Source organism: Molothrus aeneus, chromosome 2, assembly GCF_037042795.1.
Source record: "Molothrus aeneus isolate 106 chromosome 2, BPBGC_Maene_1.0, whole genome shotgun sequence".
Taxonomy (NCBI): Eukaryota; Metazoa; Chordata; class Aves; order Passeriformes; family Icteridae; genus Molothrus; species Molothrus aeneus.
In genome coordinates, this window is record NC_089647.1 from 110579862 (window position 1) to 110594408 (window position 14547).

At 45.5% G+C, this 14547-nt stretch overlaps 1 protein-coding gene across 1 annotated transcript in view; it reads right to left on the reverse strand.

Annotated features, from left to right (window-relative positions):
- EFHC2 (EF-hand domain containing 2) overlaps positions 1-10524 on the reverse strand; it is a 56190-nt gene extending 45666 nt beyond the window's left edge. The window contains exons 1-3 of the mRNA XM_066571667.1: positions 10322-10524; positions 9434-9440; positions 2467-2652 (exon numbers count right to left, since the gene is read on the reverse strand). Coding sequence (XP_066427764.1) covers positions 2467-2652; positions 9434-9440; positions 10322-10524 — 396 coding nt within the window. The remainder of the gene's footprint in view (positions 1-2466; positions 2653-9433; positions 9441-10321) is intronic.
- Between the last annotated feature and the right edge of the window lie 4023 nt (positions 10525-14547).

Sequence of the window (14547 nt, forward strand, 5' to 3'; positions counted from 1 at the left end):
GGCCTCTAGCTACTGCTCCGGAATGACCAGGAGCCCTGTATACACCTCTTGAACACTCCAGGGGACAAAAAAGGTGCTATGATAGAACCACAGTACCCCAGTCTGAACATCCTGGGCTTCAGCTGACAAGGATCAGAATTTCATTCCTCTGGAAACATGGAAACTTCTGCACCCTCTGGTCCCTATTCTGCCAGTCCCACTAGAATGCTCTTCAAGAGCTCTGCTTCATCACTAATTGTTCTTAATTTTGTCAATGATCTCTTCTGAGAACAGCTGTCTCATGAGACACCAGCCAGGCAAAGCAGTCTGTTTGCACAGAACTCCAAGCCCAATCACATCCTTAATACACTGGATTTATTTCTTTCTCTGAGCACACACCTATGCCCTGGTTTATCCCATTTGGGGAGCTTATGCAGGTTCCTTTGCACTCACACTTTATTCTCTTTACACCCTTATCAACATGCTAGTGTGTGACTGAAATATATGCAGCAACCAACTGAAATTTTGCAGATCAAAGCAGATGATTTGGGAAGTGTGAGGAGGGGAAGGAACAGAAATGAAGATGACTTACTTTTCATTTTGGACCAAAGTTAGTCTTAAAAATACTCAAAATGTAACACTTACTAACTGGAGTCTCATCTGTAGTATAGAACAACAAAGTTCCCATCCCACTCCTTAAAAAATTAAATGTTACCTATGAAATCCAAAAATAACAAATATTGAATAAACTCTGCAGCACTTTGCAAAGTGCCACAAAGTTTCCCTGGAACCTGTGATAGTCAAATTATAAATATCATTCCAAGCCCAGGAGGCCTTGGGTGTGTACTTAATCATAGAAGAAATTAAATTTACACCTGCTTCCTATTAGGCAAGTGAAACTACAAAGAGTACTTCTCAGCTTACTTAATAATGAAGTTTTATGCCTGTCCTTCTTCCAGTTGCTATGGTACTACTGAAAGTTAACAGCCAAAGTGGTAAGAAAGCAGCTTACATTTCAAAAGATAAACACCCACTCAAACCTTTTTTCATTAAGTGCATTCTGCTGAGTCCCAAACTGCAGCACTGGAGGAGAGAGCTGCATTCCAGGCTCTTAACTGGGGAAGCTAAATTACTTGGATAGTGAGTGCCCTGTAACAAACTGTCATTAACACAAACACATGAGCCCTCCAGAGGCCAATTCTGAACCTGCAGACTCCTGTCCTGGACTGTCCTGTGGATGGATTAGATCAGGAATGGCCAAAGGGCAGCAAGCTCCTCTCACCAGCCATGGCCAGGAACTGATGCTCACTGGAAGGTCCCTCTGCCTCCTACTGAACCCCTTTGATTCCATAGGCTTGGATCCAAGGCCTGAGGAGGCAACACACCCTCCAAGAAGGGAGTAGGAAAAGCAAGTCCAGGTCTGGCTGAAGCTTTAACACCTGGGCACACTGGACCAGGTCATACCCAAGCATGTTGCTCTGGGAGCAACACCAGGGATCTCAGAGGCAAAGCCAACCAAAGGCACATGAGCTGTTCAAACCCAACATTTTCTTGTTGTAGTTCTGCTCTGCCAAAAATGAATGTGTAATTGTACTCCAATTACCTGCATGGCTTCTCTTTTAAAGCAAAAATTATGAGATTTGCCTTTCTTCTCAATATTTAAATACCATAATCATTTAGTCATGCAACATTTCTGCTATCTGCTGAATGATTCCTTTTTCTGGATCATTTTCCTTCCCTGATTGTAGGCTTTTTGCTTTAGAAATAAAATATCTCTAAGTAGAATTTAATGTGAATTTAACCATAGCAAGCAACAACAATGTGCTACAAAATTCCTGTCATCACAGGTTACAGTTATTTGATAACTCTCTAACTTAAAACGTGACACTAAATTCTTGCAAAAAAAAAACCCAAACCAAACCAAAAAAAAACAAAACCAAAACCCAAACAAACAAAAAAACAAACCCTAATTTTAAATTTCTGTGCCTGTATCAGACATACACAATTATACAATAACAAATCATATAAAAGTCCAGAAGTCAACAGGACTTTGAGCATACAAGTATGATAGGATGAGTGAATCCCAAGCATGTAGCACTCCACTGAGTTTAAAAGTGCCCAGACACACTTTCTCCTACACTGGGGATAACCTTACATTCATTCTTTACAGCTTGCCAAATAATTCCCTTCTTGTCATCATTTTCACTAAAAAGAAATATGCTTCCCACCCCCTTATTTTTGTTAAATTCTGTAGGAGATGTATCCCAATACAGAAATATTTTTATGTATTGTTGTTATGTTTATGTTAATTGTCCAATACATTAATATAATGAAAAAAAAACCCACTACCACTCTTTTTGCCTATCTAGGAGCCTTTTTTGCATGCACAAAATAATCTTCTGAAATATCTGACTAATGACATTTCATCATTATACTCTGTCATATTGTAGCAATTCATCAAAAAAAAAAAAAGGTATTTCTACATACCTGCTTGTCAAATGCTATCCAAGAAGGAGGACTACTTCCTACTGCTTCAGGAAACACACTGCTGGTAATTTTCAGGGTCTGACCAGGTAACAGTTCACCTCCTATTCCAGGTTTATCTTCAAACAGCCTCCGAACATTATTGCTGTACCCACAGATCTGTGATCTGTGGAAGTTTTCTCCCCCAATCTGTCAAAAGTGCAGAAGAAAAAGAGAAAAAAAAAATTCTGTGTTTTTGCTTTTAAGTACATGATAGCTGACCATTCAGGCAAGGAGGATTAGCCATGCAAAAGTTTCTTTATATTTACTTTTAATACAGACTCTAAAAACCTGTAACAACTGGAATGCTGCAAGTGAGGTAACATTTTCCAGTGGACAGTTTGCCAGTCTTCTAGACAAAAATGGAATAATATTCCAATAGTTTACCTAGGCTGAGAGGCTGGACAGTACCAGATGTTTAACCCCACACTCCTTCCCTGCAATAAGGATTGAGGTGGTAGAGAAATAATCAAATCACCCTCAAGAACTGCTGTAAAAGGTAAAGGGGAAAGGCCTTTCCTACAGCTCTCCAGAGGACAAATGGAAACAGCTCAGCAGCACTCAGAGAACAGCCTGCTCTCCTTATGCATGTCAAAGATCTTATTTACACTTGCATCCCTGAGTGCAAATAAATTCCTCTGCACTAGTGAATACACTTGAATTTTGAGAGGCTGGACCTGAATCAAAAGGCAGACATTCATTTCACCTGGGAGTATTTCAAAAGAAGGTCTCTGTAGTGATTCCTCTGTATTATTACTAATTTTTCAGGCAATTAAAGATGGAGTGCTTAAAAATATAGGAACAACCAACAGCAAAGAAAACCATCTTGCCCACTCCAATTTCTTGGCTGGGGCTGGAGCCAGTCTTCAAGTGACACAGAAAAGCTTCTTGTCTCACATAAATGTCACTCCTGTCTCTGGGAATGTCCCTCCTAATAAGCTGCCTGCTTTGCTGGCCAGAGGCAGCTGGTGTGAGCTGGGCTTGGGCAGCAAGCCCCTAATGAGCCCACACAGCAGTCTTGCAGAAGAGGACAGGGAAATAGGAAATGCCAATAGAAAACTCCACTTCCTTCCATGAGCAGCAATCCTGACTTGTTAGCTCCTCTCACTCTGCTATTCTTCCCTTTCTTGCCCTCTCAAATCCTCAAAATACTGTATCTGGGAAAGCAGAGAGGGGCCACTGCATGCTGGCATGCCCATTAAGAGGAGAGAGAGGCCATCAGAGCTGTGCCCTCCCTGGGGCTGGGGGAACATGAGGGAAGATGAGGCTGAAATGGGAACTGATGTTATGGCTGAGAAAAGCAAAGGCAGAGGAAAAGGTTAGACACCAAAATTTTTCAGAGCAGCATGTCAAGTAAAGTAGCAGGGGGACAAAATTGCCTCCCCACTCCATTTGGAAGACTGGACATCACTGATTATCACATGCATATGTGTAAACCACTACTCCCCCAAAAAGTGTAGACAGTTCTAAGTTAATATCATAAATCAAAAAATGGTACAAATAACCCTTTTTCATGATGGCAACATTCAAGTGCTCCAAGATAACGTAACACACACCCAGCGGAGCAATTCTGGGAGCAAGGGAAGCAGCAAAACCTGAAAGTACTCAAGCAGTAATTTCATTCTGCCAGTATGAAAGAGTCAGGAATTGAAAGGCAGGGAACCAGCCTCGTGGCACAGAACTATCAACACCAGTCTGCAGGAACTCCTGCACATTGGGGTCACAGTCTGAACTGTTCACCTGCCTCCAGGTGCTCCAAATCCAGTGGCACAAACCAGAGAGCTGCTGACATGAACAGCCCAATCACTGCTTTAGCTAGTGAACCTTGCTTAAAATCCTTTTGCACACCACTTTTGCAAGGATAGCAGTATGAAAAAGAGTACTTACTATTTTTACAAATCATTATTTTTAATACCATGATAATCAATGCATATACCCTTGCTTAGGTTTAAAAAAGCTGAGCTAGCCAGTACCCTTTGAAACAGTTATTGCAAAGGAAAAAGGTTCACATACTGGGGTCAGAAACAATCAGAGCTATGGAAGCACACCCCCAAAGAAGATACTTTAAAGGTAAGCAGTGTTTTGAACAAAAGTGGATAAAAGAGTATGCAGAAACTATCATAATTTAAAGAATAATACAAAGGAAACAGAAAATTTCTCTTCAAGATCTAACTCAAAAACAAGAGTTATTGAATACAAGAGAAAATCAATAAAAGGAAATGCTTGTATACAGACTAGGAGCTCATGGGTCCCCCTACCACAGAGCATTGTTCAAGCCAGGAATTTAACCAGACACATTTGCAGGAATGATGCCCAAAATTAAATATTTTATATCAGCACAGATTTGTGAGCTGTGACATAAAATGCCACACCTCAGTGTGAGCACTGACATTTAAGCATCAGCAGAAGCAGAGCTTCAAGTGGTCATCCCACCTCTCCCACAAGAAGTGAGGACAGGTGCTCTCCTGGAACCTGGAGCAGCCAGCCAGCACTGACAGGGGCTGGCACCTGCTTTGTAGCACATCTGCACTGGGGATGGTTTCCTCTCTCTCCTTTGGGTGCTACTGAACTTCCCTTTGCTGCTTTTTAAAATAATTTTGTTCCTCTGCAAGCTGAGAAAGAGCTGGGGAGAAGTCAGAAAGGAAGGGAGCTTTATGCATTTATCAGTTCAAATGCACAATAACTAAACTCAAGCTGAGTTTTAAAAGGGGATTTTCTAGGCAGAAACATCTGATTTATACTGAAGGTGCTACAGAACAGATCCACTTTCTGGCACAGCAACTATTTCATTATTTTCCCTCTATTACCAGACCATGTGTCAGGGAGAAAGGCACAGTTAGCAAAGCACAGTGAGGGTGGCAGTTTTCCTGAGCAAAGGAAAGCTTTTCATGTCCTTAAAACTTCTTCTAGAAGCATTTGCTGTTCATATGTCTTTGGGGTTTAGCAGCAAAAGTATGGCAAAGTGTTCATCAAAGTAATCCATGAATGATCCTCCTGGAATTTCCAGAATTTAGGGCTAAAATCATAACATCCTTAAAATTTGATATGAAAAATACGTGATAAAACAGCTTCAATTCTGTTAAGAATCTTTTGTGCCATTCCTGTAACTTTTTAGGGTTTGACAAAAAGACTATTTTAGATTCCTGATCACATAATTACCTATCCCCTTCTTCCAAAAAGCACCTAGATCCATAGACAAAACCATCTTTTCTCAAAATCTGTACAATTATTTCTTAAAATTAAAAAAAAAAGAATAATAGAACAACAACAACAAAAATAGAAATTGAGGATCACAAAAGGGAAAAATCTCATTTGGGAAACTTCAGCTAATGAACTCAGACCATATCTGGCCTAAAATAGTGACAGAACACCATGCCACCTCCACATTGAATGACTTTTAACAGAAAGCTTTCAGAGAGCAGGGAAAGAGTTTGAATGTGGCTGCTGTGCTAATGCAGCTCAACTGAACAGGCTGTGGATCTGCTGAACAAAGCTGGACATTTTCTGTGTGGTGAGCCTGAAAAATATTGAGGATCCACTCAATAGTGACTAATACAAAGGTCAGGGTTCTCTGACTGCAGCTCTTGGCTCTGCAATCTCAGCCCCTGCAGTCCTCGGGGAACGCTGCCTCGTGCTCGCTGCGTCTTGCTCTGGAATGGAGTCACAGCAAATTCCCCAGGGAGCTGCACATTCCAGCTGAACCAAACACAGCTGGAAATCTTCCAGCACAGCAGCTGCAGTGGTGGGAGAGCCCTCAGTGAGCTCTCAGAAGCCACATTTTTAACTCAGTCCCACAGGGAGCTATGGCAGGAGTGGCAGCACAGTTCTGTACCCAGTATCCATCTGTAATTCCCAGCTTGAGAACAGCAGCTGCACCCTGGATGTCCTGCTCACACCCTGTATCAGGAGGAACTGTGGCACTTCCGAACTATTCTAGGCTGCTGATAAAGTCTCCTGGCTGCTTCAGCTAAGTGATAGAAATAAATGCAAATGCTACACACTGTGCCAGTCAAATTCATGTGACTGATTTCCAACTCTTTTATCACCCCCTGCTTGCTGCAGAGGTCTCAGGATGTTCAGGGATTAGGTGGTACTGGAAAAGGAGGAACACCCTAGGACATTGTTGCCAGCAACTCTGGGGCCACTCTAAAAAACATCACAAAACAATCTGCATCAACACCAACAGTGTGGATCAGTACAGGAAAGGCATGGATCTGCTGCTGCAGGTCCAGAGGAGCTCCAGAAAAATTAGCAGGGGCTAGATCACCTCTCCTGTAAGAACAGGCTGAGAGAGTTGGGGTTATTCAGCCCAGAGAACAGAAGCATCCAGGGAGACCTTACTGTGGCCTTTCTTTAAGGGGGAGAATAAGAATAAAAGGGACAGACTTTTTAGCAGAGCCTGTAGCAACAGGACAAGGGATTATAGCTTTAAGTGAAAAGAGAGCTGATGCAGGCTGGGTATAAGGAGGAAATTTTTAACAGTGAGGGTGGTGAAACACTGGGACAGGCTGCCCAGAGAGGTGGTGGATGCCACCATATTCCCATTCCTGGAAATATTCAAGGTCAGATTGCCCTGAATAACCTGATCTAGCAGAAGGTGTTCTGCTCATGGACTTGATGACCTTTAAAGGTCTCTTCCAGCCCAAACCATTCTGTGATTCTGGGCTGCTCTTACTGCCTGGGAGAAGACAACAGATGGATAAAGGAAAGGGCCCAAAATGCAGCCACAAGGGGCAGCTACAGGAAGATTCAGGTTTGGGGGTCATGAACAGACAGAAATGTGAGAGCAGGGCTGAGGGGCAGGAGGTAGTGGAAGGGGTTCAAGGAAAGAAGAAAGGACAGCAGACACAATTACTTATAAAGAGGTTGGGAAATGTTCTTGTGTTCAAGGTAAACTAAGGTCCTGTTTTGTGGGTTACAGAGCAGCAGAAAACATTTCAGGCAGGAAACACAGAGACAGCCAGAGTAGCACAGTTGAGGGCAATTCCAAGCTTCTGCAATAAACAAGGAAGATGTGGCATTTCTGCTGTTCCACTAAAGTTTGCAACAGAACTTTTTGCAGTTTTTCAAGGATGTAGTTTCCCCCTGAGATCTATAAACTTATTGTCTAATTCTCTAAGAAATGCCAAGGAGAAATGTAGCACAGAATTTTCTCTCTGAGAGAGATTTCAAGCATCAGGCAAGAGAATACACTGGTCAGCCAGCACTTGGCAAATCTGACCCATATGAAAATGAGTTTGTCACCCTCCTCCTTAGCTGCTGACACAGGCAAGGACATCAATCCAGTACCAGAAGGAGCAGCTGCCTTTGAGAACAGGAGGCAGATGAGGAGCACTAATAAAGGGAGTGCTTGAGTTGTAACCAGTGCCACCCCTGACACAGTCCAGGCTCCAAATGCACAAACTTTTTCTTGCAGTAATAAAGCAAACCTTTTATATGCTGTGTTTCCACCATGTGCTCAAAATACCTGTATTGTTAGATTTCCTCATCACCCACAAACAAAAAACACAGACACTGCTGATGAGCAGCTGATCTTTGGACTTCTGTTTTAAAAGAGGTGGAGGGGTTTTTTTGATGAATGGACTTATGTGTACACAACCTACTGTAATTTTGATTTTGAACATTACTTTAAAGCTCTGATTGTCTGGAAGCCACCTTATTAAACACATCCAAGGCAGACAGAACACACATGTACTCCCCTTCCATGCCCTTTGTGGATCTACAGATGAGGCAGGTGGAAGCATTAGGAGCAGAGACAAGAGAATTTCACTAGGAGCTTGAACAAAAATGAGTGGAATTAACACCCATAATTACCATAATTATAAACCAAGGGCTGATAGGAACAACCATCCCCTGTTCCCTGTGCATCCTTCTTCAGGGAATGCTTTGCCACTGTTGTTTCTGTGCAATAAGAGGCATTGGTGGTGATGCTCACAGTCCTGACAGGAGGAAACACTTTCTTCCTTTTCAATTTATCTATAGCAGTGACACCTTTTTTCTCCTTTAAATATGTTATTTTCAGCTTCTCATTTGTGGAGGTGAGTTGTCATTATTACCTCCACTGTCTCAAGGACTGACAAAAAGAGCAATCTGGAGCCCTCACAAGGGTCTAACCATGGTTTTATAATGTTGTCTCGTGGCACTTGGTGACAGCTTTCACACCTTTAGTTTTCATAACATACTCACCGCATGCACTTCAGCATGGGGTGTTCAACACTGTTGGGAACTCCTCCCAAGCATGTGAAGTTAAATTAAATCAATTAAGTTAGATTGAAGAACAATAAAGCCACAGATGTCCCTGAGCTGAGCTATTCTGCTTCCAGCCAGCAGGTACCAATGGCACACACCTATTCCAGTGCTGCTGACACACCCACTCAGCAGCCACCTCAAGAGTGGCACACACAACCAATCCTAAACAAAACAAATCTCAACTCAGCAAGAGACTGAATCTCAAAAAAAAAATCTCAATTCACCACTAGACCTTTTTTTTATACCCCTTTCCAAACAACAGCATCCAGCTGTTTCCAGGGAAGAAGATGCCTGAAAGATCCTCACAGTCTCTAGGCTGGGCTTGCAAGAGGTCCTGTGTTTGCACACACCTGTGCAGTGCTTACACACAGAGTGGGTCACATATTTCTGGGAGTTCACATATTCCTACACAAATTCATGCTCCCTGTACCTGGGCAGCTTTGTGTCTACCTGCCTTGTGTGTCTCACAGAATCATAAAATGGCCTGTGTTGTTAGAGACCTTAGAGATCATTCAGCTCCAACCCCCTTTCATGGGTAGGGACACTTTCCTCTAGGGCAGATTGCTCAGAGCTGCACCTGACCTGGCCTTGAACACTTCCAGCAATGGGGTATTGACATTTTGTATGGGCAGCCTTGACTACATGTTTATAGTGTGAAAACGACAGATTCCCTTCCAGGTACTTTAACACTATTAACAACATTAAAATACAGTTTCATTTGCCTCCTGAAGGCATCAGCTAGAGTGCTATGCATGAATTCTTCCTTACCCCCCCACACTGCTTCACATTAGAGTGTGTTCAGTGAATTCCCAGCTACCCTTAATGAAAAATTTTGAAGTGGTGATGGCAGCCTCCTCTTATATTTGTTGTGATAAAATTACCATGTTGTCTATTTAGCCTGCATTAATGGTGTTGGGAAACCTTGAAACAGCACATCAGCATTTCTGTCACTGCCCTCTCTGGCAAAGCCTTTTTGGTTACTTATATAGAGGGTATCTCTCTCTCCCTATTTTGTTCTGTTAGAGCTGTTAGAGCTCAAACTGCCCCAAAGCAGTTGCCAGATCACAGAACCAGTGACTTTGGAAAAGATCTCTGAGATCATCGAGTCCAACCTGTGACCAATCACCTCCATGTCACCCAGCCCATAGCCCTGAGTGCCACATTCAGGATCAGCACTGTGTCACCAAGACCATGGCCCTGAGTGCCACATCCAGGATCAGCACCGTGTCACCCAGCCCATGGCCCTGAATGCCACATCCAGGATCAGCACCGTGTCACCCAGCCTATGGCCCTGAATGCCACATCCAGGATCAGCACCGTGTCACCCAGACCATGGCCCTGAGTGCCACATCCAGGATCACCTCCGTGTCACCCAGACCATGGCCCTGAGTGCCACGTCCCGCCTTTCTCTGAACACCTCCAGGGACGGTGACAGCACCACCTCCCTGGGCAGCCCACCCCGATGTCTAATCAGCCTTTCTGCGTAGAAACTCCTCCTGGTGCGCAGCCTAAACCTGCCCTGGCGCAGCTCTGGCCTCATCTCTCTCGTCCTGCCGCACAGCACCCGGACCCGCCGCTGAGGCCGGGGGAGCTCAACGCACCCAGGGGCGCCTCCACCTGCGGGCCCGGCAGGAACGGCCCCGCCACGCCCGGGACCGCCTTCGGCGCGGCCCCCGCGGCCCCGGGACAGGGCAGGAGGGCGGGCGGGAGGCGGCCCGGGCGGTCACTCACGTTGCGGCGGCGGGAGAAGCCGGGCAGCAGCGGCAGCGCCATGGCCGCCCCTCAACCGCTGCTGCTGCCGCCGCTGCGCGGAGACCGCGCGGCGCTGACGTCATGCGACCGTGACGTCACGGGGCGGGGACAGGCGCGCGGGGGCGGCGGGGGCTCAACCCGAACCCCGATCCCAAACCCTGATCCCGAACGGCTCATCCCGAGCCCTGATCCCGAACGGCTCATCCCGAACCCCGATCCCAAACCCTGATCCCGAACGGCTCATCCCGAGCCCTGATCCCGAACGGCTCATCCCGAGCCCTCACCCCGAGCCCTCATCCCGAGCCCTGATCCCGAACGGCTCATCCCGAGCTCTCATCCCGAACCCTGATCCCGAACGGCTCATCCCGAGCCCTCACCCCGAGCCCTCATCCCGAACCCTGATCCCGAACGGCTCATCCCGAGCCCTCACCCCGAGCCCTCATCCCGAGCCCTGATCCCGAACGGCTCATCCCGAGCTCTCATCCCGAACCGTCATCACGAACGGCTCATCCCGAACGCCGATCCCAAACCCTGATCCCGAACGGCTCATCCCGAGCCCTGATCCCGAAGGGCTCATCCCGAGCTCTCACCCCGAGTCCTCATCCCGAGCCCTGATCCCGAACGGCTCATCCCGAGCCCTCACCCCGAGCCCTCATCCCAACCCTCATCCCGAGACCTCATCCCAAACCCTCATCCCGAACTGCTCCATCCTGAACCGCTCCATCCCGAACCCTCATCCTGAGCCCTCATCCCGAACCCTCATCCCAAACCCTCATCCCGAGACCTCATCCCAAACCCTCATCCCGAACTGCTCCATCCTGAACCGCTCCATCCCGAACCCTCATCCCGAACCCTCATCCCGAGACCTCATCCTGAACCCTCATCCCGAACTCTCATTCCGAACTGCTCCATCCAGAACGGCTCCATCCCTACCCCTCATCCCGACCCCTCATCCCGAACCGCTCATCCCGAACCTTCCTCCCGAAATGCTCATCCCGAACCCTCATCCCGAACTCTCATTCCGAACTGCTCCATCCAGAACGGCTCCATCCCTACCCCTCATCCCGACCCCTCATCCCGAACCGCTCATCCCGAACCTTCCTCCCGAAATGCTCATCCCGAACGGCTCCATCCCGACCCGCTCCATCCCGACCGGCTCATCCCAAACCTTCATCCCGAGATTTGCTCCAGGGGGATGCAGGCAGGTCCTGGCTTTCCTCCACAAAAGCCCCACCAAGTGCAGGGAGTGCCTCAGGGTGTGCCCAGAGTCAGCAGTAGCAAAGTAGAAATAAATCCATTCCTATTTATATATATATAATTAATTAATATGTATAATTATATAAATAGATCTAAATATTTATATATATATAATTTATATAGTTTTTATTATAATATAAAACCGCATTATGTATAAATGTATCATATAATATATAAAATGTATGTATAACATATTTATATAATATTTATTACACATTATTATTTACTGAATGCTAAATTAACATATCCAACAGCATCACACACTAGATCAATTTCTTCAATTTTTCAGGATTAATGGCCATTTTTATCACGAGAAATTTACAGAAAAGGAGGCTCAGGGGTGACCTTACGGCCCCCCACAACCCATGACAGGAGCCTGTGGCCAGGTGGGGACCAGGCTCCTCTCCCAGGGAACAAGTGACAAGAGGAGAGGACATGGTCCAAAGCAGTGCCAGGGGAGCTTTAGGTTGGACATCAGGAGGAATTTTTTCATGGAAAGGGTGATTAGATGTTGGGATGGGCTGCCCAGGGCGGTGGTGGAGGCACCATCCCTGGAGGTGTGTAAGGAAAGGCTGGATGTGGCACTGGGGGCCATGGGCTGGGTGACACGGTGGAGTTTGGTCACAAGTCACACTCAGTCTCAGGGGTCTTTCCCAGCCTAAAGGATTCTGTGAAAATTTACCTCACCTGGTGAGGAGCAGTGACTTCTCTGGACATGGAGCCCCCCAAATACCTCTGGAACTGGAGTCGCAGATGGGACAAATTCCACCACATTTGCCATTTTCTGCACCAATTAATTTTTAATGTTCTTTGTTTTGTGACTTTTACACAGCACATTTTACTCTGGAGCCCTGTCAGGCTAGAGGGAGGGGGAGGTGGGATGTTTTTACAGCTTTTTGTTTGGTTTTTTGCATTTTAGTCCACTGGGATGGGGAAACTGGGTCAGTGGGTTTCCACCTTCTGGTTTCCCAGCGCTGTACCACACATCTGCATTTGCATTTAGTGTGGAAAGGTAAACACTTAAAATATATTTTAATTGAAAATTAGAGAAACCATCATTTTAATCACATTCATTTCATACAGTGGGCGGCATTACACAGAAATTTAAATTTCAAACAGAAAATACAGTGAGAGTTTCTCACGGATGGCTGGTGGGGGGAAGGGTTGTTTTTCTTTATTGGAAGTAACATTTTCCTTGTTAATAAGGGAAGATGCATTCCAGATCACTTCCAAAGCCAGTTCCAGAAAACAGCAACCATGCTATGTTCCTCCATTTTACATAGAGCTGTTCATTAATATGTGGCTTTTTTAAGTAGACTGCCTTTTAAAGAAAAAATAGTTTATGGATAAAATAGCTTAAACCAAAATATTCCAGTTCTGATCTGCCATCACCCTGTCTCAGAGGAGCTGTACTTCAGCTGATGAATGTCCTTATTCTCATGGATGGAGTGGGTCTCCCCTGCCATATTTCATACTCTATGATGCATCAGACCATGAAATTCCCATAATGTGTCATCCCTCCTCCCCCAAAGAGAGGCTCGTGGAAGAGCATGGGAGATGTGTTCAGTCTGAGCAAGCCTGGGAGAGACTCCCCATCCAGTCCCCAGGGAGCATTTGTGCAGAATTCACTCTCTGAATTGGAATTGCGCCAAAAATGTTCCAATTTCCAAAACTGTCATTTATGGGGAAATTATTTTGGGGTCGTTTTGTTGTTTTGGGGGTTTTTTTGCCAGATGTTTGAAAAGGAAGGGAAAGGAAGGGAAGGGAAGGGAAGGGAAGGGAAGGGAAGGGAAGGGAAGGGAAGGGAAGGGAAGGGAAGGGAAGGGAAGGGAAGGGAAGGGAAGGGAAGGGAAGGGAAGGGAAGGGATGGGAAGGGAAGGGAAGGGAAGGGAAGGGAAGGGAAGGGAAGGGAAGGGAAGGGAAGGGAAGGGATGGGAAGGGAAGGGAAGGGAAGGGAAGGGAAGGGAAGGGAAGGGAAGGGAAGGGAAGGGAAGGGAAGGGAAGGGAAGGGAAGGGAAGGGAAGGGAAGGGAAGGGAAGGGAAGGGAAGGGAAGGGAAGGGAAGGGAAGGAATTGGTTGGTATCTCCTGACAGTTTTTGTGGCTCATTGCATAACAGGGTGGCTGAAATGTCTTAATATGCCCTCTGATATCAATAATAAACTGTTGCTCCAAGGTTTCAGGCAGTAGGGGCAGAGGCTGCATGTGAAAAGCATGCAAAGAAAGGTCAGTGAAATGCAGAGTATCAGTAGAGTCCAGTGCATTTCCAGCAGAAAATCCTGTGAATTGTCCCTAAACCCTCAAGTCAAATCTTTCTGCACCTCTGCCTCCTCCAGTAAAGAAGCCACAGGGGGCTGTGGAGATGGGGAGCATCTTCCTTGTGCACCAAACCACCACTGCAATTTGATGTTTTCTACCAGTCTTCAATCATTTTGTTTGTTTTCTTTCAAATGAAAAAAAAAAAAAGTATAATCTACTTTAGAACACAATTGCTTCTTTCTGCATTACCTTCTCTTTGGGGTTTCTCTCACATGTTTATCTTTTTTGTTCCTTGCTGTATTCACTCAGTAGTACAAACTGAGTGAAAACAAATTAATTTTAATGCCTTTTCTAGGAAAAATGAAAGTACTCCAGGAAAACCAATTTTGATAAAAGCATTTCATTAAATGAAGATTGTTAATGACAACAGTAAGCAGTTGGCAGTGGTAAATTAACCATGTGTTCTGACTACTCTGCAGATGATAGTGGTGGATGTACATAGGACTGCATTAGCTGTACAGTTCAAAGGA